Source organism: Dendrobates tinctorius, unplaced genomic scaffold (assembly GCF_039654945.1).
Source record: "Dendrobates tinctorius isolate UK_male_01 unplaced genomic scaffold, ASM3965494v1 ptg000250l, whole genome shotgun sequence".
NCBI classification, from domain to species: domain Eukaryota; kingdom Metazoa; phylum Chordata; class Amphibia; order Anura; family Dendrobatidae; genus Dendrobates; species Dendrobates tinctorius.
Window position 1 is genome coordinate 37778762 of NW_027361917.1, and position 16672 is coordinate 37795433.

The 16672-nt window shown below is 43.5% G+C and overlaps 1 protein-coding gene across 6 annotated transcripts in view; it reads left to right on the forward strand.

The window, feature by feature from the left end:
- Positions 1-16672, forward strand: part of EPM2A (EPM2A glucan phosphatase, laforin) — a 183675-nt gene that overhangs the window by 116107 nt on the left and 50896 nt on the right. For all 6 annotated transcript variants that reach the window (XM_073557620.1, XM_073557622.1, XM_073557619.1 and 3 more), the window contains 2 exons: positions 507-681; positions 8917-9158. In XM_073557620.1, coding sequence (XP_073413721.1) covers positions 507-681; positions 8917-9158 — 417 coding nt within the window. The remainder of the gene's footprint in view (positions 1-506; positions 682-8916; positions 9159-16672) is intronic.

Sequence of the window (16672 nt, forward strand, 5' to 3'; positions counted from 1 at the left end):
GATTCACTAAATCATCCCATACAGATGTCTGTCCAGCTTCTTTTTGAAGACTTCCATGGAAAGAGAACTTACCACCTCTCCTGGCAGCTTGTTCCACTCATTAATCACCCTAACTATAAAAAAAAATTTCTAATATCTAATCTGTGTCTCCTCCCATTCAGTTTCATCCCATTGCTTCTAGTCTTTCCTTATGCATATGAGAATAAAGATGATCCTTCTACAATGTGACAGCCCTTGAGATATTTGTAGACATCTATTAAGTCTCCTGTCAGTCTTCTCTTTTGCAAGCTAAACATTCCCAAATCCTTCAACCTTTCCTCATAGGACATTGTTTGCAGACCAGTCACCATTCTGGTCGCTGTTCTCTGAACTTGCTCCAGTTTGTTGATGCCTTCTTAATTCATTGTAGTCCATTCATAGTTTTTTATAACATTGCTTACTTTTATATCTAGTATTGGAGGTGTAAGCCTAGATCATTCAACTGCATTAAATTTCTACCTCAACAGGTAACGGGCCACACCATGACCGCTGCTGTACTTACGAAGAAAATAACATTGTAGATGGTGTTTACTGCTACCCAATAGGACATTGGATTGAAACCACTGGACATACTAATGAAATGAAGCACACCACAGACTTCTACTTCCACATTGCAGATAATGAGGCCATGCATTTCTCCAGGTACATGTCATCATTCTCACTTTCCTCCATTGTTTCGATTCTACATTCTTTTAACGACAAAGATTTTAGTTTTCCACTTGCCATTTGTTTGTATGTTTTCTTATAACAGGGCACAATCAATACATTGGGGCTGCAAAACTTAGTCAGTCTAAACGTAAACCAGTCTTAGAGGGGTTGTCAACTTTTATACCACTGCTTCTTAATGGTTTCACTGCTCTTCATGAACCAAAAACCCTTCTTGCTTACTGCCTAGACCAGCAATGTTCCTGCGAAGTCAACCACGTGTCACATGACCACTGCAGGCAATAAACAGTCACTGAATTACTCCTTTTTTGACTGTAGCATCTTCTTACAGAATGAAGAAAATGTGAACAGGTGTAAGCTGCAGTAATTGCAATATATACATACAAAAAAATAGCATCACACTATGTCCACCAAAATATATACAAACTTTAAAAATATTGAAATGCATTACTATAATATATATATTGCATAAATTGACCAATTCATGTGTGCCAACCAGCTACAACAAGGCCACCTTTGTTAGTGGGAACTGACTCTACCAGGCTTCTCTCTGTGGTCCAAACTCAGATTTGTTTTTATACGTCTGCATATGTATGCATTTATGAATATATTATACTACAGTGTCATATAAAAGATTGGGCACCCCTGATAAAAAATTACTGTTATTGTTAACAGTTAAGCAAGTTGAAGTTAAACTGATCTCTAAAAGGCCTAAAGTTTAAAAATGACTCATTTCCTTTGTATTTTAGGCAAAAAAAATATATAGTGTCCATTTTTCATTTTAAAAATTCCAAAAAGGAAAATGAGCCAAGGCAAATGTTTGGGCACCCTGCATGGTTAGTACCTAGTATCATCCCCTTTTGAAAGTAACACAGTTTATAAACATTTCTTGTAGCCAGCTAAGAGTCTTTACATTTGTAGAAGCCATCCTCTTTTTATCTTCAGCTCTTTTACAGATTGTGTTATGTTTGCCTCAAGAATTTGTTGAAAATTCATTGAATCCATTCTTCCCTCTGTCTGTGAAATGTTCCCCTTGCCATTCTCTGCAACACAACCCCAAAAGCATAATTGATCCACCCCCATGCTTAATGGTTCACAAGATGTTTTTTCCTGAAATTCTGTGCTCTTTTTCTTCACACATACCTTTGATCCTTTGATCATTGTGGCCAGAATTATATTTTAAGCCTTATCAGTCCACGGGACTTGTTTCAAGAATACATCAGGCTTGTTTAAATGTTCTTTTGCATATTTCTGTTGCTGAATTTTATGGTCAGGACACAGGAGAGGTTTTCTTGTGATGACTCTTCCAGGAAGTCCATATTTTTGCAACTGTGTCGAAAGAGTAGCACAATGTACCACTTCTCCAGAGTCTGCTAAATCTTTCTAAAGGTCTTTTGCAGTCAAGCCGGGGTTCTGATTTGCCTCTCCAGCAATCCTATGAGCAGCTCTCGCTATGATTTTACTTGGTCTTCCACACCTTATCTTGACCTCTAATTTTTCTGGTAATTGTCATTTCTTAATTACATTTTGAACTGAGGAAAGGGCAACTTTAAAATGCTTTGCTATATTCTTACACCCTTCTCCTACTTTATGGTCCTTCACCATTTTAATTTTCAGAGTGCTAGGTAGCTGCTATGAAGAACTCATGGCTTCTGTATTCTGGTACAAGGTTTGAGGCTGGGTTTTTATAAAACTGGGAAATCTGCATCACCTGGCCCTTCCTAGTGAACAAGCCATAACCCTAGCAGGCTAATTAAGATCTGAAACTGTAACATAGTAACTTAACATAGTTTTGAAGGCTGAAGGAAGACCTTATGTTCATCTAGTTCAGCCTATTTTTAGTTCAGCTGTTCTGCATTGTTGATCCTGGGGAAGGCAAAAAACCCACAGAGTAGAAGCCAATTTTCTCCACAGGGAAAAAAATTCCTTCCCCTAAGCTGGGTCAACCATCTACCTATAATATTCTGTTATCCGTAACCTTCTATACTGTTACTCACAAGAAAAGCATCCATTCCTTTCTTAAATTCATTCAGTGAGTTGGCCATCACCACTTCCTCAGGAAGAGAATTCCAGAGCCTCACTGCTCTTACCGTGAAGAACCCTCTTCTATGCTGGTGCAGAAATTGTCTTTCCTCCAAACGAAGAGAATGCCCCCTTGTTCTTGTCACAGTCCTTGGTACAAACAGTTCATTGGAGAGATCTCTGTATTGCCCTCTGATATACTTGTACATATATACTAGGTCTCCCCTAAGTCTTCTCTTTTCTAGAGTAAATAGACCTAATTTTGATAACCTTTCTGGGTATTGTAGTGAAACAACTCCATTTATCATTTTAGTAGCCCGCCTTTGAACCCTTTCAAGTTCAGTAATGTCTTTCTTGAGCACCGGCATCCAAAATTGCACACAATACTCCAAGTGTGGTCTGACGAGTGATTTGTATAGAGGGAGAATTATGTTTTCATCTCGTGTCCCCAGACCTCTTCTAATGCATCCCATGATCCTATTTGTTTTGGTGGCAGCTGCCTGACACTGGGCACTCCAATTTAGCTTCTTATTGACTAAGATGCCTAAGTCTTTTTCCATGTCTGATTTCCCCAGCAGTTTCCCATTTAGTAAGTAATTGTAGCATCTGTTTCTCCTTCCCATGTGCATAACCTTACACTTATCTGTGTTAAACCTCATTTGCCATTTTTCAGCCCAATTCTCCAATTTACTCAAATCTGTCTGTAGTTGCAAACTGTCCTCCTTTGTGTTAACTACCTTACATAGTTTTGTATCATCTGCAAATACTGATATTTTACTGTGTAAGCCATTCACTAGATCATTAATAAATATATTAAATAGTAGGGGGCCCAATACAGAACCCTGTGGTACCCCACTAGTAACCCTGGCCCAATCTGAGTATGCCCCATTAATAACCACTCTTTGTTTTCTATCACTAAGACAGCTACCTACCCATCTACACACATTTTCCCCTAGCCCAATCTTTCTCATCTTACTTACCAATCTTTTATGTTGGACAGTGTCAAATGCTTTAGAGAAGTCGAGATAAATGACATCCAATGATTCTCCTTGGTCCATTTGAGAGCTTACATCCTCATAGAAGCTGATCAGGTTAGTTTGACAGGAGCGATCCTTCATAAATCCATGTTGATATGGAGTTAAACATTTATTAACATTGAGATATTCCATAATGGTATCCCTTAGAAACCCTTCAAAAATTTTACCCACAACAGATGTTAAGCTTACCGGCCTATAGTTTCCAGGTTCCCTTTGACACCCCTTTTTGAATATTGGTACCACATTTGCTTGCCACCAATCAAAAGGAACAGACCCTGTTTCTATAGAGTCTTTAAATATAAGGAATAGAGGCCTGTCTATCACATTACTTAACTCCCTTAATACCCGAGGGTGATTGCCATCAGGGCCTGGTGATTTGTCAATTTTAATCTTACTAAGGCGGTTCTGCACTTCTTCCTGGGTTAGGCAGATAATACTTAATGGGGTGTTTACATTATCACTCTGCATTTCCCCTGGCAAATCCTTTTCCTGTGTGAACACTGTTGAGAAAAAAGTATTTGAAACATTTGCTTTTCCCACATCGCTCTCTATGATTTCACCCTCATTGTTCTTTAAAGGGCCAACACCATCAATTTTAATCATTTTACTGTTTATATAATTAAAGAATAATTTGGGGTTTGTTTTACTTTCCTTAGCAATGAGTCTCTCAGGTTCCACGTTTGCTAAATGTATTTGTTTTTTTACACATTTTATTTTTTTCTTTTTAACTTTTTAATGCTTCTTCATTGCCTTCTTGTTTTAGCTTCTTAAATGCCTTGTTCTTGTTATTTATTGCTCTTAGCTAAGCTAGAGAAATGTTTATTTTTTGTTCAGGAACTGTCTTTTCTGGGATTCTGTGTCTGCTGAGGGGTATCGCATGGATCCTAATAAGGTGCAGGCCATTGTTGATTGGGTTCAACCTTGTGATTTGAAGGCTCTGCAGCGTTTCCTAGGATTTGCTAATTATTACCGCAAGTTTATAAGGGGGTTCTCACAGGTAGTTAAACCTCTCACAGATATGACTCAAAAGGGGGCCGATATCAAGAATTGGTCAGCCGCAGCGATAGCGGCGTTTCAGTTTTAAAAAAATGTTTCATGTCTGCTCCGGTTCTTATTCAACCGGACCCGTCTGAACCATTTATTGTGAGGTGGACGCCTCAGAGGTGGGGGTGGGGGCGGTGTTGTCCCAAGGACCCGCCACTTTGACTAAAGTCGCCTTTTTCTCTAAGAAATTCTCCCCTGCGGAGAGAAACTATGATGTTGGGAATCGAGAACTTCTGGCCGTGAAGTTGGCCTTTGAAGAATGGAGGCATTTTTTGGTAGGGGCTGTCCATCCTATAACCATAATTATGGACCACAAGAACCTAGCTTACATTGAGTCAGCTTAAAGGTTGACTCCTAGACAGGCTAGATGGTCACTTTTTTTTCCCGATTCCAGTTCTCCATCACTTTTCGGCCAGGATCCAAAAATGTCAGAGCTAATGCCTTGTCACGCAGTCTGGATTCAGTGTGTCCCCCCGAACCTCCATTCTCCATTCTTCAGCCTGGGGTGGTGGTGGCAGGTATTTCTAATGTGTTGGAGCGGGAGATTCGGGAAGCTCTTGCCCCTCCGGCTAAGCCGGTGGATAAACTTTTTGTACCAGCTCAATTTCTTCTCAAGGTCCTTCGGGAGTTCCACGACTCAGTTCTGGGTGGACATCCAGGGATCTCGGCTACCCGGAAGGCCATTGCTAGGGTATTCTGGTGGTCTTCTTTAGCCTCTGATGTTGGGGAATTGTGTTGGCTTGTGGTCATATAATGCACCCAATCCTAGTTACATCCACACCTGTGCTCAGTAAATGATCGGTTAATTAGTGGGTGTGTATAAAAAGAAACCCAGCACCCCAGACCTTCACTTGAGCTGCAACTTGAGCTCTGACAACATGCTAAAAATCCACCCTGCGACCAAAGCCTGGATTATCAAGAGGCTGAAGACCAGATCCACTGCAGAGGTGGCTGGCACCTTTAATGTGTCCCAGGGTCAAGTACAAAGAATTAAAAAAAGATTCAAAGAGACTGGAGATGTGTTTGACAAGCCCAGGTCCGGCAGACCCCACAAGACAACTGCTCAGGAGGAACGTTTGTTGGTTAGAAAAACCAAAGCAAGCTCCTCTTCCACTGCAGCAGAGCTCCAACAGGCCTAGTCACCACAAGTCTCTGTGTCATCTAGAACAGTTTGTAGGATTCTGTCTTGAAATGGCCTCCATGGTCGAATCTGTGGCCAGAAGCCAGCACAAAACAAAAGGCAAATAAAAAACCGTATGGCATTTGCAAAGTCCCACAGCCTGCTAAACAGATGGACGCTGGAAAAGTGGCAGAAGGTGGATTTTTCTGATGAATCTTCAGTAGAATTACACCACAGCCCCCGCAAATACTGCAGGAGACCTACTGGAGCCCGTATGGATCCAAAATACACCCAGAAAACAGTTAAATTTGGTGGTAGAAAGATCATGGTCTGGGGTTACATTCAGTATGGGGGTGTGCGAAACATTTGCAAGGTGGAAGGCAATATCAATAGCCTTATATATTAAAAAGTATTAGCTACCTCTTATATTCCAAATCATAAAAGTGGTCAAATTCTGCAGCAGGATGGTGCTCCATCTCATACATCCATCTTTACAACAAAGTTCCTCCAGACAAAAAAGATCAAGGTGCTCAAGGACTGGCCAGCCCAGTCACCAGACATGAACATCATTGAGCATGTTTGGGGTAGGATGAAAGAGGAAGCTTGGAATACAAAAACAAAGAATCTAGATGAACTCTGGGAGGCATGTAAGACTGCATTATTTACTATTCCTGATGACTTCATTGATAAATTGTATGAATCATTGTTGAACCACATGGATGCAGTCCTTCAAGCTCATGGAAGTCACACAAAATATTAAATATGACTCTAATAGCACCACAACTTCATTCACCAATGTTATGCAACATATATTTGTATTTTAAGTTAATTATTTGTTTGAATATCACATTACTTTCTGTGGCCGACAAAACCTTTGTCTTGCCAAAATTTGACCATTCTGTGTCCATTAAATGATCAATATTTCTGCATTGATGGCAATTTATTTTCTTAAGCTAAACCACATTTCGGAGGGTTTCAGCTTTCAAAAGAATAATTTATACAACCAATAGATGAATTTAACGTCAGGTTATAAGCTTTTATTTACATAACATGGCTAATCGACATAACTTCTGTCAGGGAGTGTATATATATATATATATATATAGTGCCTACAGGTAGTATTCAACCCCCTGCAGATTTAGCAGGTTTGATAAGATGCAAATAAGTTAGAGCCTTCAAACTTCACACAAGAGCAGGATTTATTAACAGATGCATAAATCTTACAAACCAAAAAGTTATGTTGCTCAGTTAAATTTTAATAAATTTTAAACATACAAGTGTGGGTCAATTATTATTCAACCCCTAGGTTTAATATTTTGTGGAATAACCCTTGTTTGCAATTACAGCTAATAATCGTCTTTTATAAGACCTGATCAGGCCGGCACAGGTCTCTGGAGTTATCTTGTCCCACTCCTCCATGCAGATCTTCTCCAAGTTATCTAAGTTCTTTGGGTGTCTCATGTGGACTTTAATCTTGAGCTCCTTCCACAAGTTTTCAATTGGGTTAAGGTCAGGAGACTGACTAGGCCACTCCAACACCTTGATTTTTTGCCTCTTGAACCAGGCCTTGGTTTTCTTGGCTGTGTGCTTTGGGTCGTTGTCTTGTTGAAAGATGAAATGACGACCCATCTTAAGATCCTTGATGGAGGAGCGGAGGTTCTTGGCCAAAATCTCCAGGTAGGCCGTGCTATCCATCTTCCCATGGATGCGGACCAGATGGCCAGGCCCCTTGGCTGAGAAACAGCCCCACAGCATGATGCTGCCACCACCATGCTTGACTGTAGGGATGGTATTCTTGGGGTCGTATGCAGTGCCATCCAGTCTCCAAACGTCACGCGTGTGGTTGGCACCAAAGATCTCGATCTTGGTCTCATCAGACCAGAGAACCTTGAACCAGTCTGTCTCAGAGTCCTCCAAGCGATCATGAGCAAACTGTAGACGAGCCTTGACATGACGCTTTGAAAGTAAAAGGTACCATACGGGCTCGTCTGGAACGGAGACCATTGCGGTGGAGTACGTTACTTATGGTATTGACTGAAACCAATGTCCCCACTGCCATGAGATCTTCCCGGAGCTCCTTCCTTGTTGTCCTTGGGTTAGCCTTGACTCTTCGGACAAGCCTGGCCTCGGCACGGGAGGAAACTTTCAAAGGCTGTCCAGGCCGTGGAAGGCTAACAGTAGTTCCATAAGCCTTCCACTTCCGGATGATGCTCCCAACAGTGGAGACAGGTAGGCCCAACTCCTTGGAAAGGGTTTTGTACCCCTTGCCAGCCTTGTGACCCTCCACAATCTTGTCTCTGATGGCCTTGGAATGCTCCTTTGTCTTTCCCATGTTGACCATGCATGAGTGCTGTTCACAAGTTTGGGGAGGGTCTTAAATAGTCAGAAAAGGCTGGAAAAAGAGATAATTAATCCAAACATGTGAAGCTCATTGTTCTTTGTGCCTGAAATACTTCTTAATACTTTAGGGGAACCAAACAGAATTCTGGTGGTTTGAGGGGTTGAATAATAAATGACCCTCTGAATAAACTTTTCACAATTTAAAAAAAAATTAAACAAAGAAATAACATTCTTTTTTGCTGCAGTGCATTTCACACTTCCAGGCTGATCTACAGTCCAAATGTCACAATGCCAAGTTAATTCCGAATGTGTAAACCTGCTAAATCTGCAGGGGGTTGAATACTACTTGTAGGCACTGTATATATATTAAAATGAAACATACTAGCCAGATATTCACTGATTTTTTACAAATTCCTTCTTAGTAAAAGTAATTATTCCAGTCAGATAACAGGGCAAAACTAAGACAATGTCAACAAGGATAGTGGCAATAACATAAAATACATATGCAAATTAGAAGCTGAAATGTTGGATGTCTGTCATTATCTAAATGTTCAGCATAAAACTGATTTGCACGCAATGTGAGCTTACAGTTTGCGGGTATATCTGTCTCTTGATGGAATATCTATGCATTTTGTTTCTTATAATTAGAATACTGCCAAATATCTATCTTGGAAGTTGCCCTCGGCAGCTGGAGCACATTACTATCAAGATGAAACATGAATTAGGAGTGACTGCTGTCCTGAACTTCCAGACAGATTGGGATGTTATCCAGAATTCCAAAGGCTGCAATAAGTATTCTGAGCCCATGAGTCCGGACACCATGTTCAGGTTATATAATGAAGCTGGACTGACGTATATTTGGATTCCTACACCTGATATGAGTACAGAAGGTATTTGTCGTGATGTAGTTTTGTTCATATATAATATAGCCATACATTAATGTTCTCTTCGTGGAGAGTGTACTTCTAGTTTCAGATAAAATTTACGTATCACTTTTGAACCTCCCATCTATATTATTAAAGTGGTGCTTCTATCTTCAATTTTCAAGACTGCACAGCTTCTCTGTCTCATTCCTTCAGCAGCATCACAAGTGTGTTTGTTTAGAAGATTGTACACATAATCAAGAACACTGTTTGACTTTTTGAACGCAAAATTGGTTGGAATTGAGAGCGGACTCCATGTTGCATTTGGAGAGCCCCTGATGTGTGTTAACAATAGAAACCCCACACAAGTAACCTTATTTTGGAAACTAGACACTTCAAAGAACTTATATAGATATATGGTGAGCAGAAGTGCTTTACAAAATTTTATAAGGTAGAACCGTGAAAATAAAAGATCAAATTTTTTCCACAAAAATGATGTTTTAGCCCCAATGTTTTTATTTTCACAAGGGAAACAGGACAAGTTGGACCCAAAAAGTTGTTGTGCAATTTCTCCTGAGTACGCTGATACCCCATATGTGGGTGAAAACCACTGCGCACAGTGGAGGTTGGAAGGGAAGGAGCACGTTTTTACTTTTTGAATGCAAAATTGGTTGGAATTGAGAGCAGACGCCATGTTGCTTTTGGAGAGAATTTATTTAGCTATTTGGTGAGCACCCTTGAACCCCCAAATGCCTCACAGAAAATTATAATGTTGAGCTGTGAAAATAAAAAAAATCACATTATTTCTACAAAAATGATCTTTTAGACCTCAAATTTTTTATTTTACCAAGGGTAACAGTAGAAAACTTACCCCAAAGTTAGTTGTGCAATTCCTCATGAGTACGATGATACCTCATATGTAGGAGAAAAGCATTATTTAGGCACGTCAAGGCTCAGATGTGAAGGAGTGATGTTTTGTAATGCAGAGTTTCATGGAATGGCCTTCCGTCATGGCATGTCGCGTTTGCAGAACATCTGATGTGGCTAAATAGTGGAATCCCTCTACAAGTGACCCCATTTTGGAAACTATACCCCTCAAAGAATTTATTTAGATATGTGGTGAGCATCGTGAACCCCCAAGTGCCTCACAGAAAATTATAAGTCATAAAAATAAAAAGATCAAATTTTTTTCCACAAAAATGATCATTTAACTCCCAATTTTTTTCATTTTCTCAAGGATAACAGGAGAAAATGGACGCCAAAATCTTTTGTGCAATTTCTCCTGATATCCCATATGTGGAGGAAAACTGCTGTTTGAATGCACAGCAGGGCTCGGAAGGGAAGGAGTGATGTTTTGGAATGCAGAGTTTGATGGAATGGCCTGCAGGTATCATGGCGTGTTTGGAGAGCACCTGATTTGCCTAAAAAGTGGAAATGCACCTCAAGTGACCCCATTTTGGAACTGATCTACTGTGAATTTTATAATGCAGTAGCAGTAGTAGTAGTAAGTTGTATTGAGTACTTCAGGTGTATATGTCTCGCCCGGAGCGGGTTACTCAGGTTGCCGGGCAGCGTTAGATTCAGGAGGTCATGGGGGTGGCAGCCGTGCCCGGTGCCTGTGCTCCAAGGACAGTGAAATGTGGGTTGAAAAATAAAGTAAAAATAAAAGAAATTTGAAAAAGAGTATGTGACGCCAGTTGATGTGTTCGGCTGTAGGATAGCCGGCACTGCAGATGATCCCTGGGGGGGTAGATGGTGATGGCAATGCAGATGTTTAACCACCTCCAACTAGGGCTGACCCCCAGAGATTGTGATGGAAGTGGATGGTTCAGAGTAATAAGGCAGGAGACCAGGAAAGTCACTTTATCATTTACTGTAGTTCAGATGCAGCTCAGAGGAGAAATTACAACTCTCCCCAGGTTTACAGTCTGCTCTGCATGATGGGAGTTATCCTTCTCTCTGCTGAGACTCGGTGTAAACTTCCTGCTGTTCTAATCCCTTCAGAGACCAAGGCTTCCCGGAGGTTGAAACTTCCAGTACAGCCACTTACTCACTGTGTTTTCTCCCCTTGGCAACTTGCAGCTTGGATCCTATGTGAAGCACAAGTTTCTTCTTGCACAATCCTTCATTGATCCTTGGTTGCTGTAGTCTTCCTGGGGGAAAACACTCTGCTGATGGTGGTATAAACCCACACAGTCTCTCAGCTTACCACCCGGCTTTAAAAGCATGGATGGCCTAGGGGCTGATTCTTTGATTCTCCTCAGCCTTGTTCCTGGGGAGAGCACATATGACTGCTCCCCTGAACAGTCTCCATCTTGTGACACCGTCTTCTTCACAGAACAACAACTCGACTCCTTCCCCTCCCAGTTAGGGTATGTTTGCAAAGCTCTAAGCTTCAGGGAAGTAAGGGAGTGAGGTAAAATTGTGTGTGTGCAGTGGTCTCTAGCAGAGAAAGCATAACTCCTATCGCTTACAAAACACATACAAAACAGTACAATTTGACCATTTTGTGGCGGCAAAGACACAGGGCGCCACATTTACATGAGTAGTGTAGAGTTAATCACGCTGGCAATCTGTATGTAAGTATTGTAGTGTTCGTCAGGTTTTCATACGTGAGTTGTACAAGTTAGAAATTAATTTAGTAGTTTGTGTATGTGTGGTACAGTCCTAAGCATTCTTTTATACACAGGCCAGGTTTGCCAGGGCAGGTGTTGCATTGATGGGTGGTTTCATTGCCTACCCCCTGTAGGGATTCGCTCTGGTAGGTAATGGCAGGGCTGCAGTAACGAGGCAACACACAGGCTTAAAGTTTAATTTCAATGGTTTAATGTCACTTTGCAAACAGCAGGTTAACAGAAAATAAGGGAAAAACATAAATGTACTCCAGCTTGGAGAACCACTGGTCCCAGACTCAACCCTTGCACGTGACGTGCTTAACTATGCGGCTGCCAGTTCCTGCGGCATCCGCCAGGTGCCATTCCCAGGGTTGTTAAGAGTCTTGCTGCTATAGTCCTGCAGCCCGGGGACCCTGTATACAAGATCAGGCTAAGTCCAGCCAAGTTTCTGTAACTTCCAGACACACACTCACCATGTGCCAAATACCAACCTCCATTACATAGCCCACAACCCCTCCCACCTGTGAGGTAGACATCACATGGGCTGATCACGTCACCATGACATCATTGCAGGTCCTGTCTTTAGGGAAAAACCCGGCCAAACATTAATCTGCTGGGAGAAATGTATCTCCCATCCAGTAAAACATCCTTTACTATACCACATACCTCCCTCTTATGTTCATCCCTAGAGGGGTGGACACATGACATACAGTGAACTCTGGACAAGGCATCTGTATTCCCCTGTAGTCTGCCTGCTCGATGTTCTGCTGAAAATGTAAAATTTTGCAGGGACAGGATCCACCTGGTGACTCGGGCATTCCTCTCCTTAGCTTGACTCATCCATGTAAAAGGGGAATGATCTGTCACCAACTGAAATGTTCTCCCCAGCAAATAGTAGTGCAATGACTCCAGTGCCCACTTGATGGCCAGGTACTCTCTCTCCACAATACTGTACCTGGTTTCAGCTGGGGTAAGCTTCCGGCTTAGGAAACTAACGGGATACTCTTCCCCGTTAACCTCCTGAGACAGCACGGCACCGAGCCCTATCTCAGAGGCATCAGTCTGCACAACGAACTCTGGTTTGAAATTTGGAGTGATCAGGACTGGTGTACCACACAGTACATCTTTTAAGTTTGTACAAGCCTCCTCTAACTGATCATTCCAGTGGACCATCTCAGATTTCCTTCCTTTTAAGCAGTCTGTTAAAGGCATGGACAGGGTTGCAAAGTTGGGAATGAACCACCTGTAATATCCCACCAAACCTAAAAAGGCTTTTACCTGTTTTGTTGTGAGAGGACTGAGCCAGTTCTGAATCGCCTCCACTTTGTTTACTTGAGGCTTGAGAACTCCTCTCCCAATGACGTAACCCAAGTACCGAGCTTCCTCCAACCCTATGGAACACTTCTTTGGGTTGGCAGTTAGCCCTGCTTGTCGCAAAGAGTCTATCACTGCCTGTACTTTTGCTAAGTGACTTTCACAGTCGGTGCTGTACACAATAATATCGTCTAGATAGGCTGAGGCATAGCGGCGATGGGGACAGAGAACAATATCCATTAATCTCTGGAACGTTGCTGGTGCGCCATGCAACCCAAAGGGTAACACCTTATACTTGAACAGCCCCTCGGGCGTTACAAAAGCCGTTTTTTCCTTCGCCTCCTCTGTTAGGGGTACCTGGCAATAACCTTTTGTGAGGTCCAGAGTTGTAAAATACCGTGCCTGCCCAAATCGCTCTGTCAACTCGTCAACCCCGGGGCATGGGGTAGGCGTCAAACTTTGAAATGTCATTAAGCTTTCTAAAATCATTACAGAATCTTAGAGACCCATCAGGCTTGGGTATTAGGACTATTGGGCTGGCCCACTCTCTTTGGGACTCTTCTATGACCCCTAACTGTAGCATAGTTTTCACCTCTTCCGAGATGGCTTGTCGCTGGGCCTCAGGCACCCGATATGGCTTTAGTCGGACTTTGGCCTATGGGTCCGTGACTATGTCATGTTGGATTAGGGAGGTGCATCCGGGGAGCTTCGAAAAAACATATGTATTTCGGCTAATGAACTCCTGGACCTCCTGAACCTGTCTAAGAGACTAAGTATCTGCAATTTTTACTGGGGGTTGGGCTTCTCCTGCCTCGCCCCGACGTAATGGAGCCTTCTCCATCTGAAACGCAGGCAGTGGACTATCCCCACCAAGGTTTTCTCTTTCTTTCCATGGTTTAAGCAAATTAACATGGTAAACCTGCTCTTGCTTTCTCCGTCCTGGCTGGTGTACCTTGTAATCTACTGGCCCCACCTTTTCCATGATCTCGTAGGGTCCCTGCCACCTTGCAAGGAATTTGCTATCTACGGTAGGCACAAGTACCAACACCCGATCTCCAGGGCTAAAGGTTCTTACCCGAGTCTCCCGGTTATAGACCTGACTCTGTGACTGTTGTGCTGCCTCCATATGTTCCCGGACTAAGGGTAGGACTGTCTCCATTCTTTCTTGCATTTTTGCAACATGTTCTATCACACTTTGGTGGGGGGTAGATTGGTTCTCCCAGGCCTCTTTGGTTATACTGAGTAAGCCCCGTGGATGTCTACCGTACAATAGTTCAAAGGGCGAGAACCCCGTAGATGCCTGAGGCACCTCCCGCACTGCAAACAACAAATATGGCAATAAGAGATCCCAGTCCTTCCCATCTTTGGAAACGGCCTTTTTTAACATGCTTTTCAGCGTCTTATTGAACCTTTCTACTAGACCGTCTGTTTGGGGCTGATAGACCGATGTGCGCAACTGCTTAACATTTAGTAAATGGCAGAGTTCCTTCATAATTTTTGACATAAAGAGGGTTCCCTGGTCTGTTAAAATCTCTTGAGGAATTCCCACCAGCGAAAACATACCCATGAGTTCCTTTGCTATAAGCTTAGCTGATGTGTGGCGCAGAGGAATGGCCTCAGGATATCAGGTAGCATAATCTAGAACTACCAGGATGTGTTGGTGTCCCCTTGCTGACTTATTGAGAGACCCCACCAAATCCATGTCCACTCTTTCAAAGGGTACCTCTATAATTGGCAAAGGCACCAAAGGACTCCAAAAGTGAGGCTGGGGACTGGTTACCTGGCACACTGGACAGGAACTACAGTACCGTTTAACTTCTTCATGGACCCCTAGCCGGTAGAACCGCTGCAGAATACGGTCTAGGGTTTTCTTTTGGCCCAAATGCCCACCAAGTACATGCGCATGCGCTAAGTCCATTACCAGTCTACAATATGTCTGAGGTACGAGTAACTGTTCTACCAGTTCCCCACGTATTTTCTCCACTCGGTACAACAAATCTTGGTGTAGCTCAAAGCAGCACTGTAGCTGCCCCTGGTTGTTGGGGTTCCCCATTGACAAACAGTACATTTACTCTGGCCCGGGTCAAAGTAGGGTCTCGGAGTTGCGCCGTACCAAAATTGTCACCTGACACATTCAAGTCTTACAACTCGGGTCCCGGCGGCAAGTCTTCCACCTCTCCAACCAATACCTCTATGGGAGAACTCTTCCCCTCGTCCACCGAAGGGAAGGTTACCCCTACCGCCAGCACTTCTTCCTCTGGGCCACCAGGTTCATGCCCTACTTCTGGAGAATGTAACCTGGTTGCCTCATGTGCCGGCAGTTGCTCCGGGGATGAGACAACAGATGGCCACAGCATAGAAAATAAAGGAAGGTCTCTTCCAATTATCACCTCGTAATGCAAAATAGTCACAACCCCCACCTCGTGGCACTGCCTCCCCGCTGGCATGCTGATCACCACAAGTGCGGTGGGATGGTCGTTTAAGTCCCCATGTATACACAACACCCCAATTTTCCGACTCGTATACTCGCTGGTTTGTATCCAGTTGGCTTGTACCAGGGTTACAAGACTCCCTGAGGCCAATAGGGCCACAGCCAGGGTGCCCTCCACTTCAACCTGACACAAATGTTCCATATTGGGACCTTTCGGGGTGCCCATTGCCCACATCGGTTCGGCATAGTGAGACTGGCGGTACCCAAAGTTGGTGTCCATGGGCTCAGCCAGGTGGGGGCAATCAGCTCTCATATGCCCTGGTTCCTAGCACCGCCAGCAGATTATGGGGCTCCTTATTCCCCAGATAAGTCCTGAGCGGCCTTCCTGGGCTCCGCTCGCTGAACCAGGGGTGGAGACTTGGGGAACCTTCCTGTTACCTTCTGGGGAGTCCCACCCTGTAGCTCTTTGGTAGCCCCATACCTTTCTATGAGGTCTATCATTTGCATGGCATTAGTAGGGGATGCCTGTCCGACCCATGTCTGGAGGGAGTGGGGCAAAGCCCTCCAAAACTAATCAGTCACTATGCGGTCCAGCATGGCCATGGGGGACAACACCTCAGGCTGTAACCACTTTCGTAACAGGTGCAACAGGTCGTAATACTGGGACCGAGCCAGCTTGGAGGAGGTAAAGTCCCACTGGTGTACCCGCTGGGCCCGAACTAACACATTTACCCCAAGACGTGCCAGTATCTCACCCTTGACAACCGTGTAGTCCGCCCTTTGCTCCGTGGGTAGGTCCTGATATGCTTTCAAAGGTCCTGGGGCCAGAAACGGAGCGATGATTTCTGCCCACTGGCCCCTGGGTAGCTTCTCTCTCTCTCAGCGACTCCTTCGAACATCTCCAGGTACGCCTCCACATCGTCTGACTTCTCCATTTTGGGAACCGCTGTAAGAACCGCTTTCCGGACATCATGGATTCCCCGGTTAGTTCCTTTTGTCTGTGCTGTCATGATATGCTGTATCAACAGCTGATTGGTTTCCTGCTGCTGCATAGCCTGCTGCTGCATAGCCTGCTGTTGCATGGCCTCCTGCTGCTGCTGCATAGCCTGCTGCTGCTGCATAGCCTGCTACTGCTGTCGCATGGCCTCTATGAGCGTTTTGACCGTGGCCTCCATTTCTGG